General features: G+C 30.6%; 1 protein-coding gene across 3 annotated transcripts in view; it reads right to left on the bottom strand.

The window, feature by feature from the left end:
* Positions 1-22,373, bottom strand: part of LOC148271430 (phospholipase B1, membrane-associated-like) — a 65,280-nt gene that overhangs the window by 10,386 nt on the left and 32,521 nt on the right. Inside the window, exons 7-8 of one of the 3 annotated variants that reach the window (XM_088241399.1) lie at positions 11,390-11,470; positions 7,053-7,702 (exon numbers count right to left, since the gene is read on the bottom strand). In XM_088241399.1, coding sequence (XP_088097525.1) covers positions 11,415-11,470 — 56 coding nt within the window. In that variant the 3' untranslated portion in view covers positions 7,053-7,702; positions 11,390-11,414. Of the gene's footprint in view, positions 1-7,052; positions 7,703-11,389; positions 11,471-15,393; positions 20,636-22,373 lie in introns of those variants that run through there. The other 2 variants (XM_088241400.1, XM_088241398.1) reach the window with 2 other exon arrangements.

A 22,373-nucleotide genomic window follows, 5' to 3' on the forward strand; every position in this document is an offset into this window, starting at 1 on the left:
AATTCGTTTATCTTAATGACTCCCGAGGGGGTGAAATTCAGTCTTTATCTACAAACATTTAGAGAAACTCAAATATTGAACTGTTATGTATTTGCAATTCGTGAATTTCATAAGGTTGTCCGGCTGATTTAGTGTAATTAATATTACAAATATTACAAATAATATTACAAAATCAGATAAAATCTTAAACAAAACAATCAACAGCCTAAAGATTTGAGTAGCTGCAAAAAGTCAAAGCTGAGCAGAATCAAGAAAATGTAAATCAAATTATTCAAGCATCCATCATATTTCAATCAGTGGCAACATATGGCATAATAGGATTGGGTGGTTGTGTTCAGACAATCTACAGACCGCTCATGATAACCCAAAAAACCATACTAAAAATTATATTTAAATATCCTCCTACCTTTTCATCGGATTTATTGTTTAAAGAGGCCAAAGTCCTTTCAATTAGGCAAATCTATAATAAGTCATGTCTGATCAACTTTTGGACCTCAAGTAGTAAAAAAAGAACACAACAGGAAATAATAACAAGATATTCCTCAAAAGTAAATAACAATGTACCAAAAAGTATAACAACTTTGGCTAAGAGACATTTCTCTGTGGTAGGTCCAAGAATTTTTAATTTACTAGATCAGGTAACAAAGGAATCTGAGTCATTTTTTAAATTCAAATCTGGTTTGAGTAGCTGGTTTGCTCGAACGGGAATGGATTTCTGCGATCAAATGTGGACTCACTGGTAAATGACTAATATGTATTTATAAACGTAAAATGTAATAATGTTTAAAGTATCAATGATGTGTATGAACTTAATATATGTATGTATAAAATATAATACAAATATGTATGTGCGAATAAATATGTTTATATATAGGTTATAAATGCATTACAAGTGCTCCGACTCAACACGGATTTTCTAGCGAGTTGAAGCAAGTTCTCAGACATGGGTCGTTCCTGATTGTGTCGCTATAAACAGTGTCTCTGTCCTTAACAAATGTATGTATAATGTAATTAATAAATAAAAATAAATAAAATAAATCCATCGATAGTAACCATATTCAAATCTTGTGTAATAATCTTATCTTACCACGATGAATCGATAGCTTTGAAATCATGAACTTAAGTCACCCTCAATTCAAGACTTTTACGGAAAAGTTATGCTTATCGATCGGAAATGCAAATAATGTTCGCTTCGATAAAATATATTGTTACCAAAGTAAATAATGACTACTTTGTTATAAATATATTATATCAAGAAGTTTACTGTAGCCTAAAAACGTATTTCAATAACCTTTTTTATTGGAAAATGATACGCGAACATTTAATTTTATCGCGTCACTTTTCGTAGGTACATAAAAAAAATTGTAAATAAATTTGTCTACGTCGCTATAATTTACAAAATAGTTCACCGACTATCAAAATCTATTTGGAGAAAACCTTTATTATGCGAAAAGGGTAAAATGGTAAAAACATTATATGTATTTTTTTAACATGATTTTGTAATCTATGATAATTTGGCGGAAAATGATAAATACGGTGTGTGGAGATGGAAAATGCGAATAAAAACGTTTGCAGCCAAACGAACTAAAAAAGGCGACAATTTTACCTTGAGGATGTGAGGGTATCAAGGACAGGATTCGGATGCTAAATTCTCCAAGTCTTTTCTTTCGGGAGGTGCTTTGGATTTTTGGCGAACACAGATCACAGAACTTTCACATACGTCTTTTGCGTTCGGGCCATTAAATAATGAGCGGGTAAGAATATATTTCAATAGGAATTCGGTCAGAACATGTGAAGGTGTGCGTTTTTTTATAAGAAAGCGGGTAGAAGATTTAAAAGGCGTGCGGATGCCTACAGACAAATTGAGAGGCATGCGGTTGCGAGCAGACAAATTGAAGAGAGAAAAAAACGAGATTGTTATTGTTCGTCCCTATGGATATGAATAATTGTTCCCATAGCAGCTGTAGCTATGTCATGGGGGAAAATAAATAAACATTTTTGAATTGAAAGTTAAGAAATCACAGGATGGAATTTAGAATAAGTGGACCTTTATCAACCAACGCATCGGTCCATTCAGCCACAAATCACTCAATCTCTTCTACCTCTCGCGCAACCACCCATTAATAAATTAATATCAATAATTATACTTTTTTTCAGGATGACATGAGTACAAAAAAAAATCACACCTCGTATGTTTATTATATCAAAACATAATAACAAACAATATTTCGAAAGAAAAATCCAAATCTGTTTTAAGAAAAACGGGATACAAGAAATAATAAAAATATTTGAATGACTTGTGAAAAACAGACAATTAACATGGAAAATTCATATCAACAATTTAATTAGCAAAGTGGCGACATTATCGAGTCTTTTTTTTAAATCAAAAATTTTGTTCCAAAAACGGAAAAAATATAATGTATGAAGGCTATGTAAAAACTCAAATATGTTATACGCAACTACTATGGGGAGCAGGATATCAAAATGACATTAACAGACTACAAAGACAACAAAATAAAATATTAAAGTTAGTATATGACCTTCCCTATTTAGCTGCAACTAGAGAACTTTTTAAACAAACTAAGCAATTAAATATAACTGAACTCTTTTAACTAGAATCATTAAAATTTATTCATAAATTTGCCACTAATGTAATTGTAGACGAAGAACTAAAACTTGTAAAAAATTGTAGTAAACATGGACATAATACGAGAATATCATACAAATATTACACACAACTTTCTAAAACAAGACAAGAACAGTCGAGACTAATAAACCAGGGATTAAATTAAACAATAAACTGCCAGACAAAACTAAACAAAAGACTTAGAGAAATAAAATATATTATTTTGAACAACAGAGTATGAATGAAAAATGTATATATTATTTTATGTAAAATGAATGTAATAATCCGTAAGGGATTATAAATAATTTTTTTTTTTTTTAAATATTTTTTTTTTAAATACGTATTTAAAAAAAAAAACACTGAACCATCCTCCTTAGAAGAGGTTATCTTAGTGAAGAGGAAGAGGAAGAAAAAATCATTTAATAAGGATAATAAAATAAAATATAAAACAATAGAAATATTGTGTGGTAAAATTAATTAATATTTGTTCATTAAATTAACGTTTTAATTAATTATTATTTTTAAGAAAAAATAAAGAATTGGGTTTTTACCCAAATATTTTAATTTTGAAGGCCATTTTCAAAGAGCATTATTTTTTTTATTAGTGAACACGGCACAAATGCCTTTCATAAACATAAGCATAAATACATTTAAACACAACAGTTTTCCGAAGAGCAATAGCCACTTAAACCAAAATAATGTCAAGAACTATTGCTGATATTTGTGTGTAAGAAACAGTACAATTTGCCGTCTTAGTTATTGTATGTTTAAAAAACCATTTTTAGCGAAATTGAGTTATGTATAAGTTCATTATCTTATTACGCGTCTATGAAGCTAAAGAATTATTATTTTTTCTGTTAATTAATGATATTTTCAACATTTTTAGTGCTAATCTCCTCTTGTGGAATAACGTTCCAGTTTTTATTTGTTCAATCTCCTGGATATTTAACATTCAAGCACTCAGTTTATTTATTTTAAAAAGTTCATCTATATTTGTACAAAATGCTTCGTGCGTTGAAGGCTCGAATGTTCAGTCTCCAATTTCAAACAAGAGTCGGATAGCCAAGCTGAGTGGCCATGTTAATTTTTTTATGGTTTTCTTACTGCTGTCACCAGTCACCAGAGTTTTGTGTTTCTCTACTATAATACGATTAATGGTGAATTTACTGCTAATTGTTAAGTGGAAAAAGACTCCACCGACTCCAAAATCAATGGAATTTCAGCCTCGTTAACAGAAATGTGTCATTTTCTAAAGCTTTTACTTTTACGTGATACAACACATCTTTTTGTTGTGTTTCAGATTTTTTTCGCTTTTTTGTAAAAGTACGCGTCATGTTTTATTTTATGCCTAAATATTGTATATTTTTGGTTCAGAATTGAAGAAACAAGAAAAATACTAGCTTAAGATGGTGACGTCGTCCATTGCAAACGAGCTTCAAAATTTAAATGAATTCATCATTATAAATAATGATATACCTAATTGTTTTTCTAACTTGTGCTAGTTTTGGAGATGGTTTGGTCACGTAGAATGAATGAACGACGGAAAAATGGTAAAACAAGTATATATGGCAAAAATGAACGGCAACGTGAGACGAGGACGACCAAGGAAGACGTGGCATGATCAGATAAACCAAAATCTTAAGTCTGGTCATGTCAAAAGCAGACAGAACCGAAGGGCATGTATGACAAGATGTATGGATGTGGAAGAAGCTAGGAATGTTTGCCAGGATAGAATTGTGTAGCGGTATATTCTCTCTGCCTACCCCTACGTGGAAATGGCGCAATGGTAGTAGTAGCTATAGATGGAATGTCCGTAGATTTGCATTCACAAAACACTCTCCAAGATGCGGCAATGTATAATACTATGCTAGTGCTAGAACAGACAGACACTGAAGGGTATAAAAATACTTTAACCTAAAAAAGACTCGAAAATGAAGAAACAATAATAAAAAATAACAAACGGAAAGCAGTCAAAAGCATTGTGAAAGGAAATAAACGTTTTGCTAAAACTGTTAAACCTGGAGCCAACAGAAGCCAACAGAAGCCAACCCAGAGTCTACAGAACTTTAAAGGGAATGATTGGGGGGAAATAAATGCAGAATTTTACCCGATGTAAAGAAAAAGCAGTTCTATCACGCGTATACCAGCAGAGAAAAGCCAGTGAGAAAGAGAACAAATAAAGAGGGAAACCGGCAATAAATATTTATTCAAGTACTTTTTTCTTGGAAATTCGGGTAAACTGCAAGTGTGCACTTTTACGAAAACTGGAATAAGAAACGAGGAGCAGTAGCGCCTCCACCAGCCAAGGGAAAATATGTCATGAAATGTGAGAAGTTACATTTTTGCAGAGCTTCCTCTAAAACACATGAACTGCCGCTAAACGTTAAACTATAGTTATGAAACACATACATTTGTTGAAACGACTCGCACGCCACCTACTGTAAAAGGGTTTTACTAATTCAGAAACCTTCGCGGACGTGCGCACAACAAATCATCAAAGTTTCATCCTAATCAGATGAATGTTATAGGAACGCATAGGCGGCATAGGAGACAAATCAGGAAACATGTTTTTTTTTATATGTAAAGAAGAACCTGAAGATAAACCTGCATTCAATGTTGGTCAGTCAAAGAGTTTACGTTTAATTTTAGGAGCGATGAGGTCCTCACCTATTGTATCTCTACAGGTAGAAACTGGTGAAATGCCATTGTTGCTGCGCAGGAAATATCTTGCAATAAAATTTGTTTTGAAACGAATTGAATTTGAGGATCGTCCTTTGATAAAATCCTTGTCAATTCTAACTCAAAAGATGACAAATGAAACAAACGCTCGCAGATTTATTCCTTTATTGTGTTCGTCCATGCAGTCAGTATTTACAATTTACCCCAGGGACAACTTGCCAATATTTTCTACTCCATTTAAAGCACTAATATTTTCCTTTTAAATAGAAGAACATATAAGTATTGATAAATCATTTGCTCGATTGAATCACCAAGGTAATAACCAAACATTCTTGGCGAATATAGAAGAAAAATGGCCTGGTTCCACATTTATATTTACTGATGGATCTAAAACAGCCCAAGGTTGTGGTGCGGCATTTTATATTCCAACTTTTCAATTAAGTAGACTTTTCATACTGCCTTCCGATTCCTCAGTTTTTACTGCCGAGTGCATTGCACTAAAAGAGGCTTTAATGGAAGTTATACACCTTGAGATTCCTATGTCAATAATATTTACTGATTCCCTTAGTCTGATCAAAAAGTTGAAATCTGGAATTTATGGTAGTAATGATGGACTAATTTGTGAAATGAAATATCTTATATTTTTTGCGTTCGAGAGAAATTTCAAGGTGACTTTATGTTGGATTCCTTCGCATATCGGAATTTCTGGAAATGAAAGAGTTGATCACCTAGCAAAGGAAGCATGCCTTCATGGAAGCATCCCGCACTCCTTTAGTCGTCCTACTAATGATTGTGTACCAACTATAATTAATAAAATCAGATCTGAGTGGACAATTTTTTGGCAGAATTCCTCGACTGGGTTGTTTATAAGAGTATTCAATGCTCCATCCCCATATAATAAAGTATAAACTTAATATATATGTATATGTATGTATAAAATATAATACAAATATGTATGTGCGAATAAATATGTATATATGTGTGTGAATGTGGTTATGAATGCATTACAAGTGCCCCGACTCAAAACGGATTTTCTAGCAAGTCGGAGCAAGTTCACAGACATGGGTCGTTCCTGATTGTGTCGCTATAAACTGTGTCTCTGTCCTTAACAAATGTATGTAAGTGCCTTTTGGGCGTTAATGAACGAAATAAATAAATAAATCAATAAATTTTAGGAAACTGCTATAAAACATTGCATAGATTTCCACTTTTCATTTTGTTGTGTACCAACTCAACGCAGGGCTCTTGGCCTCATAAAGTTAACGGATACGTTATTTTTTTTGTAATATGTATCTTTAACATTTAAGTTTGTTAGTGAAAATTCTTAACGGAAGTCAATTGTAATTTATTATAGAAATAAAAGACGAGTGATACTTTCATCCACAAATTTGTAATATTCAGTGACCGGTTTCATCGCTTTCGCGACTACTTTGATACCAGTCTCCAAGATGTCGCGAAAGCTATGAAACCGGTCACTGGATATTCCAAATTTGTGGATTCAAGTATCACTCGTCTTTATTTCTAGAATGAATATGTATCTTTGTACGAATAAAAAAGGATGTAATAACAAATACTTAAGAAAAGGAATTTGTGAAGAATGAGTATGTCAAGGAATGGAAGGTATTCTCTTCTGAGAAGAGCCGAGTTAAAAAGATAAATAAAAATTTTACCTAGATATTTTATTTAGTTAAGTTTACAGTATAATTAAGTATTAAAGGTAGAAAATTTACAAACTTCTTGCATGTAAACCATTTTTTCTAATAAAAGAACTTTGCTGTTAGTAAGAAGCAATATATTACCCGTATACTGATCTACGGCCAAATCGATGAAATTTACTATATTACTGTACAAAAAATATGATGGAAAAAAAATCTGAGTAGCGATTACAATTGTACTATTTAACTCTGCAGCATAGATTTTGCCCTGGTTATTTGTATCGAAGCCTATGAAGTATATTTTCTCAAGTAAATGGTTTGAAACTTTATATCTATAGTAAGGTACATCTGTTTGTATGTCTTTGCTCCCAAAGTTTAAATTTTGCTCATTTTTATAAGTTATGGTAATGGTATCAAAAAAAGACATAGTATCTCTATTGTAGTTTATATGTGATTCTTCGCCTTCCAGGTGTTGTTCTAAAAGAAACAGGGAAAATGGTTGGTCACGTTTTTCATAATAGTACTTTGAATTTTGAATTTTTACGCCAACTATATTATTTTTTGCATTTTCGTTGGTATCATAGATACTTCTTTGTTTGTCCGCTAAACCATTATCATTTAATAAGAATTTTATGCGAAATGAATCTCCTAGTATTTTGATAGCCACCATCGACGTATTTTGTGCATCGGTGTAAAGTGCATTTTTCATTTTTTCCTCCATCAACTCCATCAAAGCTTGAAACTGTAACATAAAGTAAACATCCAAATAATACAAATCATCTCAAATTATTACCTTTTATCTACCAATGTACTTTTTTTTCTCAGGAAAACACTTAAATTTGAGTGGTACGAGTACATGCCTTAATTTACCAAAGTTATTGTTGCACTAGTTATTAACGAAAGAGTTGACAATATTTAATAAGCGGATCACAAGTAAACAATTTATAAAACAGGACTGAAAAATCAAGTTAGTGATAATTAATATATTTTATTTTAATTTCGTAATTAATTTAGTTTGTAAGGAAATACAGTTCATGTCTTGAACATTTTTTTTGTATTTTTTCAAATGTTTGACCATCACACTATTGACCATAGGACAGGTCGGGAAAAGAAAATGCTGAACACTAAGTGGAAAAGATAGACCCAGTTAGCAAATTTCTTTAAACATTTGTCATTTGCAGTTCAATATAATGTGATCTGCAGTCTCATCTTCCTCGTCACATTCACATAAAGCAGAAGTAACTACTTGAAATCTTTTGAGATGTGATGCCAATACCTTATGGCTAATTCTCAATCTACATATAAGGGACACACTTAGTTTGGATACTTTGAGGTTACTGAACCCAAAGATTTCATCCCATTCGTCACATACCCTAACTTTAAGTACATTAACGTAATCGGATGTAGTCAGAGATAATAAACAAGGAATAACATCTCAGTTACGAGCCTCATTGGCCATTAAATCCACCAACTCATTGCCATTGATTCCTATTTGAAATGGGATCCAAGCAATTTAAACTATATTTGTTTTTAATTTAAGCCATATATTATCTTTTTAATATCACACGGAATATGTTTTTTTAGAGGGGCAGAGTGGTTATTATTTGATCTTTAACTATTTGCAACATTGAGAGAATAAGTAAAAAATATCAAATAACAAAATTGTCCACATACTGCAAAAAAGAGAGCTGAGGTGGAATATGCGATTAAAGACCCTGCATGTACATATTGAGCAATAGTGGACTTAGTACTGATCCTTGCCACAATCTCTTGTAAACATTCCTAATTACCGAACCGTTTGGAGTTTTTACGTTGCTAACTTTATTGCACATTATATTGAATACAAGACAACCAACTTCAACTAGGATTCTGAGCTTATACATTTTATCTAACAGTAATGGAAAAAGGACATTATCGTATGCATTACTTGCGTCCAAAAAACAGGCAAACATATCAGATTTGCTGGATCGTGAAAGATGAATATCAGTAACCCAATACACTGAGATTATTGATGCAGGATTTGTTTTTACGGAAGCCGAATTGCCAGTGTGGCATCAAATTATTCCTCTCCACAAACCATTCAAGCCTTGACTTAATCATTTGTTCCAAAATTTTATGGAAACAACACAATAGAGCGTACCATTTTTAAATATTGAGACTACATTTTTTTTTTCCAGGAATCAGGTATAGTACAAGATTTAAAATTAAATTTTACATAAACAGGATTGGAATAAAAAATGGCTTTAAAAGCGCTTGAAAAATGAATATGGAATTTAATAATGACCTAATAATGATTTTTTAGAAGAATAAATTGCAGTTGTTAATTTATCTAGCAAAAATGATGAAAAGAGATAGTTTAACATTAAATTACTAGAGGGTCTTTTGGGAGTTTCCGATATATTAGAAACGTAAGATGGTGCTAGTTTCCCAACAAAATTTTCTATCCAGGCTGTGCATATAAAATTGTTTACTCTCGGTAAATACAAACCTTAAAACCTTCGAATCAAATCCCAAACATCCGTAAGCGATGTTTCAGGTAAAAGAAAGTTTCAATAGCTTTGCCAGCCTTCTTTTTTCTATGAAGTTTTTGTCTGGGCTTGTACTTTATAAACCCCCAAAAACTTAGCTGGATTTGTATTTCTCTTGTACCCTCTTACAATATTTGTTCTGGTTTTTACGCTTTTCATGCATTCCTTGTCCCACCAAGGGGGATAATATTTATACGAAAACTAAGAATAAGATTAAGGAATGGCAACATTTGCCACCTCGATCACTAAATTTTGTATATTATTAGCAATAGCATGAGGGTTGATATTAGCATAATCAATCGACGAGACCCTAAAATCGTCAGTCATAGATTTTTCAAAGAGTTTACAATCAGCTTTACCCAATAAATTCTTTGATCTCATAGGTTTGTGAATGCTACGAACTGAAAAGTCTTTATAAAGTTTATATTTGAAGCACTAACTTTGTAGTTATTCATTATAATAAAATAAATAAGACAACTTTGTTTTTAACCACTAATTTTTATTTTTCACCGACCGGTTTCATAGCAAACAAGCTTCTTTGTCAAGGTTTACGTAACTAATTGATTGATTCCTTTTATTTTATTTCTATCATGTTCACTAAATACTACACGTGGACCCAATAAATCAAGTGGTTTTTTTCTTGCACGGGTGGTAATTTTATATCATTATTTTCAAAGTAAGCCAGGAGAGGACTAAAAGAAATATTGTTTATTTGGTTATTAATTATTGTTTTCTTATTATGAATCGCATAATATTTACGCAGTTGTGTAAAGGTAAATTATATGGGAATCTAGGGTTTCAAGAATTTTTGAAATTAGTGGGTTTTTTTTCTCTTTGAAAGTTAGTATGATAGATGTTTTTTTTTAATATATTATTATTTAAAAGTATATCTAGTTCTTTAAAAAATAAATTTGATCGGTAAGTTCTAGGGTTTTTTAGTATAATTTTTGCGATCGTTTTTTGGGCAGTCAAAAGTGGACGTAAATTTGTCTTGTAAGCTCCTCCTCCCCATCCTATGATTCCATGCTGCAGAATAGACTCTATGATTGCGTATTATCATTGCTTTGAATTTTTAAGCTTTTGTTGTTTTGAAATTACTCCGCCAGTGACGTCACGAGTTGTTGTCGGTTTATTGTGCTGCCATTTCAAAGTAGAATTTATTTATTTATTTATTTTGTTCATTAACGCCCAAAAGGCATTTACAAAAAATAAAAATGAATTAAATGCTAACATACTAAATAATAAACAGAATATACAGAAAAAATATTTGAAATTAGTTAGAAAGAGTATGATAAAAAGTTTTACAAAGTAAAAAAAAAAAAAAACAACAATAACAAAGGTATGCAAGAAAAAACAATAAGCATATAAACAAAAAATGCAAAGATATAAGCTTATGAAATAAATTCTGAATACAAAATACACGAAAGGTTGAAAAAAATAGTTACCTGGAAATCGGAAATCTGTCAAAACCATAACAACGCTATAATTGATAAGTTATTATTCGCTAGATCTTTTGACGGTTCAAAATGGTTCTTTTTTTTTTCATACATTTTCGAGAAATTTCGACTTTTTGATTAAATGCTCTAATTTTTATCGCGTGTTAAAACATTTAACTGCATATGCGTACACATATAATTTTTAGGGAATTCATATGTATTATTGATTGAATCGGCATAAATTTTGTGAAATAACATGATTAAATATATAATTTATGGCATGAGTTAAGTGTCATTACGTCAATGGTTTGATTTGATTTGAAAAACAGTTTTTACTGTCTCTGATTTAGTGGATTGGTGGTAATGCACGCCAACCGACGATATATGTATTATGTGCCTATCATAATTGGATACATAATATATACATAGTATTAAGAAGTGTAAATCAAGTAAATGAATACATACCTTGTTTGATTCATTATCTTGTGATTCACCGTAAACCCCCATATGTAGGAAAATCATCAAAAACGAACATTTTTCTGAAATCTAAAACCAATAAACTTATTTAGATATTTGAAATCAAATAAGAAAGATTTTCATATATATTGGCAATTTTTATAGCGCCGTTTTCATAAGTAATCACTTCAAGGGCGCAGTACATTAAACTCAATAAAAAAGGTTTATATATATATACAGGTAAGAAATATAAGTATACTAATAGGCTGTAAAATTTAAACGCGTGTGGGGGGGAGGATTCAAAAAGTTGTTGAAGATGGTTCCTGGATGTATTTTTATGATATAATTATTTTAATATTAAATATAACTATTCATGGGTTTCGTCAAATATTCTTACAAGATTTTTAAACACCAATTTTGGCTAGGCACGAGTTGTAAGTGAAATTTAAAAAAAAAAAAAATAAAGGAGATTATTTAGCTTGGTGAATGAAACAATTAATGTTAGGGACATATTAGAAAAAAATACACACTCATCAACTGATAGTTAAAGATTTTTTTGTTGTTTTGTTTTAAATCAATTTATTAGAAGTATTTCTAGTTTATCTAATTTCTTACATTTTGGGCCATTATTAACTTATAAACGCCCATATAGCTTATGTTTATACATATTATTTTTTATAACAATTTACAAATAACAGGTTAAAGTAAAATTTTCTCATTATTCGATTAAATATTAAAATAAACGTCCAATAAAACCATATCCATCTGACAATGTCGGGAGAGCAACTAAACTAATTATTGATCTATCAAATAAGTATGACAATCAAACCTGTAATTTTATGTGTATAAATTTACAATGAACTTCTAGCAACTGTAAAATAAAGAAGTTGAGTGGTTTTTAACTAATTTATTTGTTACTGGTCTATTAAACTAAGCCAAAATTATCATTGGCTGATTCGGCAGAAATAGTGAGGTCGTTCAAAGTAGTTTATTTTTATAATTTTTTTCCTACATTCTCAAAAAACATCATCGTAAAATTTAATGCTCCAATTTTTACCGTGCGTTTCCGAAATTCCTCATTCAATTGCTTTATAAAATAAGTATTAAAGTACAAAATATCGCTGATTAAGCCAATTGGGCCATGTTCCACATAAATTAAAATATTTTTTTCTCTAAGAAAAATTCAAAACATAAAAAACGTATTTAATTTCAGGTTACTGACAAATATATATGAAGTTTTTCTGAAAATGTACACATTTCCGTACAAAGATGTCGATTTTACATTTTTTTTGGCTAATCAACAGGCTTATTAAAGCCCTAACAGATTGGCATTATTGAGTATTTATTATAAAGTAACACTTAATCTAAACCATTTTAAATTTACAAAGGTATAATTATGGCATAATCTAGGCGGACATGGCACGTGTGTCATTGCGAATCAGGAAAGACTACATTATAGATAATTTGATATAATTCTGTTTTAAGTACGTCCAAATGTTTTCAGAAAGGCTGGATTTCCTTCCCAGGGAGTAATTTGGGTTCAAATTTGTTGCAATAGAGAGGGAAAACATTTTTCAGAAGGGAATATGGAAGTCTAGGCAGGGTGTATAACCTGCCATTGGCTGCTTTAAGTGGCCACTTTATATACTGTCTAAAATTTACCATTTTGCCCATCTTCAAACATGGACATTTCCTTATCACGCCTAATTTTTCTAATTTTTGTACTTCTTACACCAGTTAGTTAGATTGACAATGTTTTGAATATGTCCAAATGTTTGCAGATAGTATGTATTTGCTCCCTAGAGAGATGTTAAGATCGAAATTCGCTACAATCGGTAGGAACTTAACACACTAAACCAGCCAATGACAGGTCATAAGCCCTGTAAATGCCAAGACTTTCATATTCCCTTCTCAATTTTTTTTCTCTCTTTGTTGCAATGAAAATAACTCTTACATTTTCTCATTGTAATAGGAGTCTAAGTCTAAGATGTATATATAATAATCACACCTGCATAGATAAACGTTTTAGTTATTATACCTTATAAAAAGAACAAAGTATGCAATAATCAAACAAATATGCATCCGATGCATAATAGGCACCATAGTGAGATAAACAGTGCTCAAAGTGATCACTTAAATGAGCCAATGAAAGATTATAAGTCATGTAAATTTGTAGACTTTCAAAATTAATACAATGCGGTTTTTACGATCAATCGTAAAATAAATAAATATCTGTCAAAATAAAAAGTAATGAAACAGGTTTCTAAACTAAATGATAATTCAATATAAGATGGCACATTACATACCTTCATATCGTTTTATATATTTTTTGTTTTTTCTACGCTCCCAAATTAATCTAAAATTAATTGTCGCACAAATATTGCTGTATTTAATTTTATTTTGCTTAATCGTACGATCGTAGTCGTTCGAGAGTTTTATTGTGACTACATTTTATAGGCCAACTTTTGTAACAAAATTGAACAAATAATTATACTACCCATAACGTTATATGCAGGTAACTACAATAATATATTAAAATTATAATATTAACGATGTTTCGAGAATGTCCAAATGTTTGTAGATAGGCTGGATGTCCTTGCTTGGGAGTTATGTGATCTATTTTTTTGCAACATACACGGAAAACATTTTTGAGAAAGAAATATGAAAGTCTAGGTATTTACAGGGCGTATGATCTGTGCCCACTTCACACGTTGTGTAACATTCGCCATTCTGCCAATGTTTAAACATTTAAATGACTTCAGATGTAAATTTCTTCCTGGGAAAGAAATCCAGCCCATCTACAATCACTTGGACATACTCAAAACATTGTTAGAAAATATGCATTACTTGTTTTACTTAACTTGATATGGCCGACTAGAATACCTGCCAGTAGTGCCACATATATTAATAGTATTTTCACTGAAATTTTACTTACATATAAATCAATATGTTTTTAATTAGACACTGATCATTGTGGTCAGCTAATACAATCTGAAATATATTAAAAGATAATTCCCGTATGTATCAGTAACTGTAGATTGCATGGAAAGTGTGATATTCAATTTAAAAACAAAACTTCAATTCGTTTCATAATATAATGAAATTCCAAATAGTTTATTTAACTATTTTAATTATTGATGTAATTTGTTAAGGAATTTAATTTCATACTTACTCGCAAGGCAATTTTAATAATTAATCGTCCAGTTTTTAGTGTGTGGACAACAGTTGATATTTATTTTATTTATTTATTTTGTTCATTAACGCCCAAAACGCATTTACAAAAAATAAAAACAAAATACATACTAAATAATAAACACCAGAATATACAGAAAAAAATGTGTAATTAGTTAGAAAGGATATAATAAAAAGTTTTGCAAAGTAAAAAAAAAACAATAATAACAAAGGTATGCAAAAAAAACAGTAAGCATAAAAACAAAAAAATGCATAGATTACGTAAGCTTACGAAATAAGTTCTGTAGAGCAAACAAAGTAAATAAAGTGTTACGGTAAGCAAGAAAGACAAATTTAAGTTAAATTAATAAACAAGCAAGCATATATGATCGCGAAAAAAGAAGAAATAAAAATATGTTTAAATAAATTGCGTATTTGCCAATACTACAATGCAATTTGGAAGGATTTTGAAGATGTTTTTTAAATTGACCTAAATTTAAATTTACTGTCTTATATTTCACTTAAAGATTCTTCTCATCGTTTCTTTGAATCCCTTAAAATAAATATGTGTTTATGTTTTTCCTTTTTTAAAAAAAATGTTATTACTATTTTATTTTACTTTTACATCTGAGCATGTTTATCATTCTTTATTTCCATTCTTAATTCTTAATTACTCTTACAAATTTTCTTCATTTTTAATATTATTTCCATTTGTAAATACTCACTTCAAACTACAAACCTTAAAATATATTTTTTTCACTTAAATTTAAATTTTTAAACAACTTTCATTTATGTTTTCTTTTTCCTTCTCTTTTTTATACTTTCATAATTAACATTAGGTTTAATTGCTTTTTAATATGGAAACTTTACTGGTCCATTAGAATTAAGTCCAATTGTGTAAAATATTAAACTTTGTAACTGTACTGTATGTTTCCTGAATAAAAGAAAATAAAAAAAAATATAAAAAAAATTATTTAAAAAAATTAATAAAATGTCAATTGTGTTTACTTTGACAATCTGACAGATGGAAAACTAATTAAAACTCTCGATTAGTCTGGGTGCTGTGGTGTATTTTCCATAATTTCCTTCCATATTCCCTCTTTCCCTCCTGCTCACAAGTCTCTAAAATAGAAGCTTCACACGTTATTCCTTTAAAGAAAAAACAGGTTATTTGTCAAGTGTTTATTCAAATAAAATAATAAATAAAACACAAATGCATTGTCAATTAAATTAAAAAATAAAATGCATTTGAAATAATTTATTATTGAATACGAATTTTATGATATCCAAGAGTTTTATTTACATACCTTTTTTATGTTAAAGGTTGGTTAATGAGTTTGGATTACGGATTAATAATATCTTACTAAAAATAAAAATAAAAACTGACACCAACAGAGAAGGAGAACCATATTTTTACAAAAATGCGATTTGGGGAATCTTTCAGAAGTTACACAATACACTGTTTAATATTTTTATTTTATGTAAATCTTTTTGAAAAAAAAAACAAAAAGATTCAATACCACTTTTTTTTACTACAATACTTGGAGCTTGTCCAAATGTTTGTAGACAAATAACTGGATTTCACCCCTAGGGAGTAATCAATATTGACAAATTACAACAGGGATGGATAACTTTTAGAGAAGGAATCCTCGAAGATTTTAAACCCAATTTCCAAGAAAAACTTTAGCATCAGCAATTTGTTGTTTTTATAATTGACAATAATTCATCATATGAATGTTTTTCTATGTTTTGTCAAAAAAACGGATATTTAAATATAATATGCCAATCATTTGACACGCCCATGTATGTTCGAAAATGTAAAAATTATATCTGTACCTCAGAGGCAGACGGATGCAAATCCAGATTTTGATGAAATGACTTTTCAATTTTCGTATCCAGTTTATGACCGAGTCTGTTGATTTTCAAGAAATGCACTTCTTATAATGAAAAAACCAATGTATTGAGATACTTAAATACAAATTAATGCTACAAATTATTAGAAATAACTTAGAGATCGTAGATTCTTTCGGTTTGAGTTGAACATTTGACGTTTGGATTTGCATCCGTCTGCCTCTGAGGTACAGATATTAGTTCGACAAAATAAACAAAACCTATTTTTGGCAACTAAATTTTATTAAAAAAGGAAGATATCTTTATCGAATTGTAAAACTCAAAGCTGAAATATTTTTTGGATTAAATTTTTTTTAATTCACCTATGTTTAACATATGCACACCTTAAAATTTACATAATGTTCATGTTTTTGTACAATATTATTTTGATAAAAATATGCAGAACCTAAAATTAAAATAATACTTCTACTTAAACAATTACAAAATGACTTAGAATACTTAAAATCTATAAAATGTTTTGTCAGACTATTTATGACTTTTAAATAAAGTACATTGTAAAATTATTATAATTTTATTGAATTATATTACTTTGTTTATTAAATTAGAAAAACTATATCCTAGCAAAATTCTGAGCCTGTCAATATATATATGTGCATATTTGTATTTGTAAAAAAAAACGTAGACACTGGGTTCTGTTAAGTAATTTTCTATAAATAAATACAGATCATTCAACATAACATATTATGATTAGTAAATGCTTCTCTGAAATGTGACTATAAATTATGGGCCAATTTAGTTTCTACTTTTTATGTTTTTATCAAGGTTTCCAAGATGATCATTCAAGTGATAATCTATAAAAAATAAATTAGTAAAAACTGAATCAAATTACAATAAAAATACACAAAAAAATCATTAAATTAAAAGTCTTATTTGTCTTGGTAATTTGATTTCAAACTTTAGCTTAGAATTTTTTTGTTTAAATGACAAAAGACAATCATTTAATAAACGTATAGTTTCGGTAAAAACCTAATTTAATCATTTGGATAAATGCAAATATAATATCTTATCTATAACAAATTTATTATGATAATTACTATGCACTAAATTTCAAACAAATTTTCATCAAAGATTTGGTTTTTTCTTGTTTTTTTTTCAAATTGATAATTACAACTAATACACTAATTAACTACATATTATCAACATTATTGTTCCCTTTTTCGCACTCAATAGTGCATAGGGCACTGAATTGGCACATCAATGGCAGCATATCTCATTATTTTTTCACATGAAGGTAAGTTTGCCAGATCAGAGACTGAAAAATTATAGTTTAAAAATACATTATTAAATCAATACTTAATTTCGAGAATCGAACCTCGGCTTCTTTCTTGGTGGGCAAATGCTCTGATCATTAGACCACGAGGCGGACACAAATAATGCCCCCTAAGTAACGCCTGCTCACGTCACTTATTTTTAGTATTTATGTGTGCATTATTTTTTTATGTTGCGACTTAATTATTGGTCTTGATGTCATCCAGTATTGCCAATACGAAATACAACAAAGGTAATAATTTAAAAAAATATATATTCATATGTTATGTAATTTGAATTAAGTGATATTTTCATGTTTTTGACGTCCGTTGGTTGGATACGTGTTATGAATTCATAAATTACAGCCCAGAGAATGAACATTTATTTTCTTCTAAGGGAAAAATAATAATTGAACAAATAGGCACCATAAAAAAGTATAATTCTAATTCTTTACGGTGAGAGTCAGTGTTATACAAGCTCCTGGCGTCACTTTGACCTATAAAGATCTATTGTTACTAGTCCCCGTGAATAGTTCTCGCCTTACACGCCCAGGTCTTTAAAGAACCTGGCTACTGAGTGGAAGGCGAGAGTTCTCATTTTGCGAGCTCTTTAACATCCTCAGGTTAAACCAGTGGTCCCCTGAGAATGCGGGTGATGTGGCTTATTTTATGATGTAAAGCATCACATGCTCAAGTAGACTGTTCGTATAACGATTTTTCCAAAGCCTTTAATAAGGTGGATCATCAACTTTTGCTTTTGAAACTTCAGAGGATTAGCTTGAGTGACATTCTTTTGAATCTATTCACAAATTATCTGATTGATCGTAAGCAATATGTGTCATACGGACTGTATCAGTTTGAAATATTTAATACCTCTTCAGGAGTTCCTCAAGGTTCTAATTTGGGACCAATAGTATTTATAATCTTTATAAATGATATTGGTAAAGTCATAAAATTTTGTAATTTTCTCTTATTTGCTGACTACTTAAAAATGTTTTGTTAAATTCAGACTTCTTCAGATTGTATTAAACTTCAGTGTGACTTTCAAAATATTATTCAATAGAGCAAACAAAATAAATTGTTCTTTAATGTCTCCAAATGTTTTGTAGTGGCATGTACAAGAGCATCCAAAACAATATACTATCGTTATCTCATGGACAAAGTGAGGCTTGAAAGGGCTTCAACGTCCAGAGATCTCAGGGTGTTGTTTGCCGCTCAGTTATCTGTTAACCTTCATATAGTTAATCTATGTAATAACTCCCTTGAAATGCTTGGTTTTGTTCATAGAAATGCCAAGATCTTTTCTCACACTCAGGTTATAAAGACATTGTATAATTCCTTGGGAAGAAGGCGTTTGGAGTTTAATTCCATTATTTGGTAGCCACATGAGGCTCAATACTCTTTGATGGTGGAGAGAGTGCAGAAAAAAATTCTGCGCTATCGGTACCTAAAATAGTGTGGATACGAGTATTATCCTTGACCCTTCCCAACCGACTTTTTACTGCGGATGCTAGGCTATCAGTCATTATGAAGGAAGAGGGACCTTCATTTGGGTGTTCACTTTTTACATGTGATTGGTGGTCGCATATGTAACTCAGAAATTCTGATGGATGTAGGTCTGTTCGTACCTGATAACTATCTTCGACAAAGATAGCATCGAACGTTTTACCTACCACGATGCAGAATCAACCTGCCATTATGTCGGTTGGTAGAGTAATCTTGCTACTTAATTGCGTCACCTCAGATGTCAACATATTTCATGACAGAGAGTCTTCTCTTAAGAAAGCTCTTTCTAACTTATAACTTTTCTTTTTACACTTTTGTTACGAGTATATTATTAAAATAACATAACTTTTAATATAATTTGTGAATTATTATTGTATTTAGATTGAATTGGGTATATTTTTCTGTAATGTTTTAAATATCTGAATAAATAAATAAATGAAAATTCACGTCGAATGTGCATTGGCGTTTTTTCATCTGTACTGCAGAACCTACATCTAAAAGTTTCATTCTAGCAAGGTGGTCGTTCAATCTGCAGTGCCCTGTGAGGGCTCTGGTGAAAACTCTCATTTTATTTTGACTGAGGTGCATTAGGTCGAAAGCAGGCCTGTGCGAATACCCTTTTATCAGTTCGTTAATAAAAGAGTACTTTATCAGCTGAGTTTGTAACGAAGAATATAGTAAATTTGAAAGCTTCATTTTATGAACGACATCACATATTACACATATTTCGATGGCGTATAATTAATAGACACGTTACTAGCGTGAAGCAAATGGCATTTAAATTCGTGGGTTTTCCGTGCTTTTATTCTTTTTCGCACTTTCAGCGTGATCTGATGTCATGCTACGTAAAAAATTACCATTGTGTGTGACAAAAAAAATGTTTTGTTGCGCTACAATTGAGGAAAATAATACAGATATGTTTTATTCGTAAATGCAATTAAATTTATGGAATTAGTAGATAAACATTTTTGGCCACTTTTTAAAAATATTTTACAGTTCCGGCTGTGTATTTTTTCACGGGTATTTTTCACTTCTAAAATCGCTTCTTATTTTTTTTATATTAAATACATTTTTTACCTCAAAACCGTAAAAGGTAGACTGCCGTGTTTTATCCTCCAAGATACAGATTTTATTTATTTATGTATGTTGTATATTTTTTTGATCTACACGTGTGTTACGAGTTTTTTTCAATTAAATATATGGCTGGTTTAACGAAAACTTCTTTAAAAACGTTTCAAGACTTAGATGTTAATGTAAAATTATTGATGTCCAGTAGCAAAGTAGGTTTTGGAGTTTTTAGCTGTGAAAAAATAAGGAGTTCTTTCTGTTGGACAAACGAATCTTTGCATGATGTACTGCATTTTAATTGTGGTTTTGTTCCCAACTGGTTCCAGCATATTATTCCACAGAAGATTAGCAGCTAAAACAGAAAATAAATAAGCATAAATAGCATTAAAAATGTTTGAACCATGAGTTAAAGGAAGTCCACAATTTCGGAAATTAAAATGCATCTTTTAGTAAAAAAGATTTAACATTATTTTATAAGGGACAATCGATTATCAGATTTTGTTTTCCATTCTTGAAATTTTCTGTCGAACATTTTGAATAAAAAGATTGGAGAATTAGGTAATTAATTTTTAAACAATAATAGTCAATATCGATATTCCAATATTTATTTATTTATTTATGAACGACCTTAGGGCTTTAACATTACGGTTTACACAAATACAAATTACTATGGACCAGGGGCGAATTGTCCGAATAAGCAATTATGCACAGCTTATCATTATATTTAACTTTCGATAATAATGTTTTACAATAAATATGTTTATGGGAACATAAATAAAATAATTGTAATTTATTATAAATCACCACCATCGTTTATATCCTCGGACAAAAAAATATCTATTAAGTGCGCCCAGCGCCAAGCCCGTTTTCAGTGAACGATGAAACTAGCCAAACACATCAGCTTATTCATTCATACAAAAAAGTACTATATTTTACGTCTTTAACCCAAGTCAGCTTTTTTAATACTAAAACAAGCTTACAGATTACAAATATTATATGAAGATTGTATATTTGTAAACTAGTATTTCGAACATTATTTCCGAAGGACTATTTTTCTTTAATAGAATACTGTTCTCGCCAGCTATTGCAGGATTCTCGGGTCGATGATCTCGCCAATCTCGGGTGATATGCTGCAGTTTCTTCAAAATGCTATTTTTTATTCAAATTTCGCACTGTCACATAAATCACAATTGAAAACAGTTTGAAAAAGTTGAACAGCACAATCATTAAATACTCAAATAAGCTCGAATAAAACCAAAGGGTAATCACACACCCTCACAATCGTAACTCGTAACACTCGAGGATGCGTACAAGCCTCGCCTGTCACTTAGGACCTTCCGTCATCGTCGCTAGAGGCTCACTAATAAATGTCACAGAAATAATAATTATTGCAATTGTTCTAAAAGATAGCCGCAGTTTCTTTAAAGGATTACGTAGGTGTAAACACATTAACCTAATACACGCAACACTCAAGGATGCGTACACTCCTCGCCTGCTACGGTCTGGCCTTCCGTCAGCAACTCTACAAGCGTTCTTGCACACTTTAAGATGAAGACTGAAGCTTGTTACTCTCCCACAAGCTTTCCAAAAATCTATTTCAATTGCATTGGTCCGCGACTCGATCAAAAATTATCCTTCATTAGTCACATAAACAGTATTACTAGTAAATCACTGAAAATATTGGGCTTCGTGTTACGTGTGACTAAGGAATTTAAAAAAAAATGCGCTTTGAAGTTGATGTATACATCATTTTAGTGAGAAGTCAGTTAGAGTACAGCTCTACAATATAGACTCCTTACTATAATTGTCACCAAAATTCTCTGGAAAGCGTCCAAAAAAAATCTTAAGTTACATAAATTTTAAACTTGGAATTTGTCATGAATGTTTAAATTACGATTTTTTGTTTAAAACATTAAATTTGTTAAAATTTAACGATCGAAGAAAAATTATAGACTTATTAAACTTATTCAAAATTGTACATTCAACATGGGATTGCCCAGAACTGTTATTTCTCATCAACTTCAGGGTGCCTGGATGAATTACTAGACAGGTACCACCGTTTTGTAGCAACAATTCAAGGACAGTGTATA

The sequence above is a fragment of the Micrasema longulum genome, unplaced genomic scaffold (genome assembly GCF_059751315.1).
Source record: "Micrasema longulum isolate JH-2025_06_02 unplaced genomic scaffold, ASM5975131v1 h1tg002880l, whole genome shotgun sequence".
Lineage (NCBI taxonomy): Eukaryota > Metazoa > Arthropoda > Insecta > Trichoptera > Brachycentridae > Micrasema > Micrasema longulum.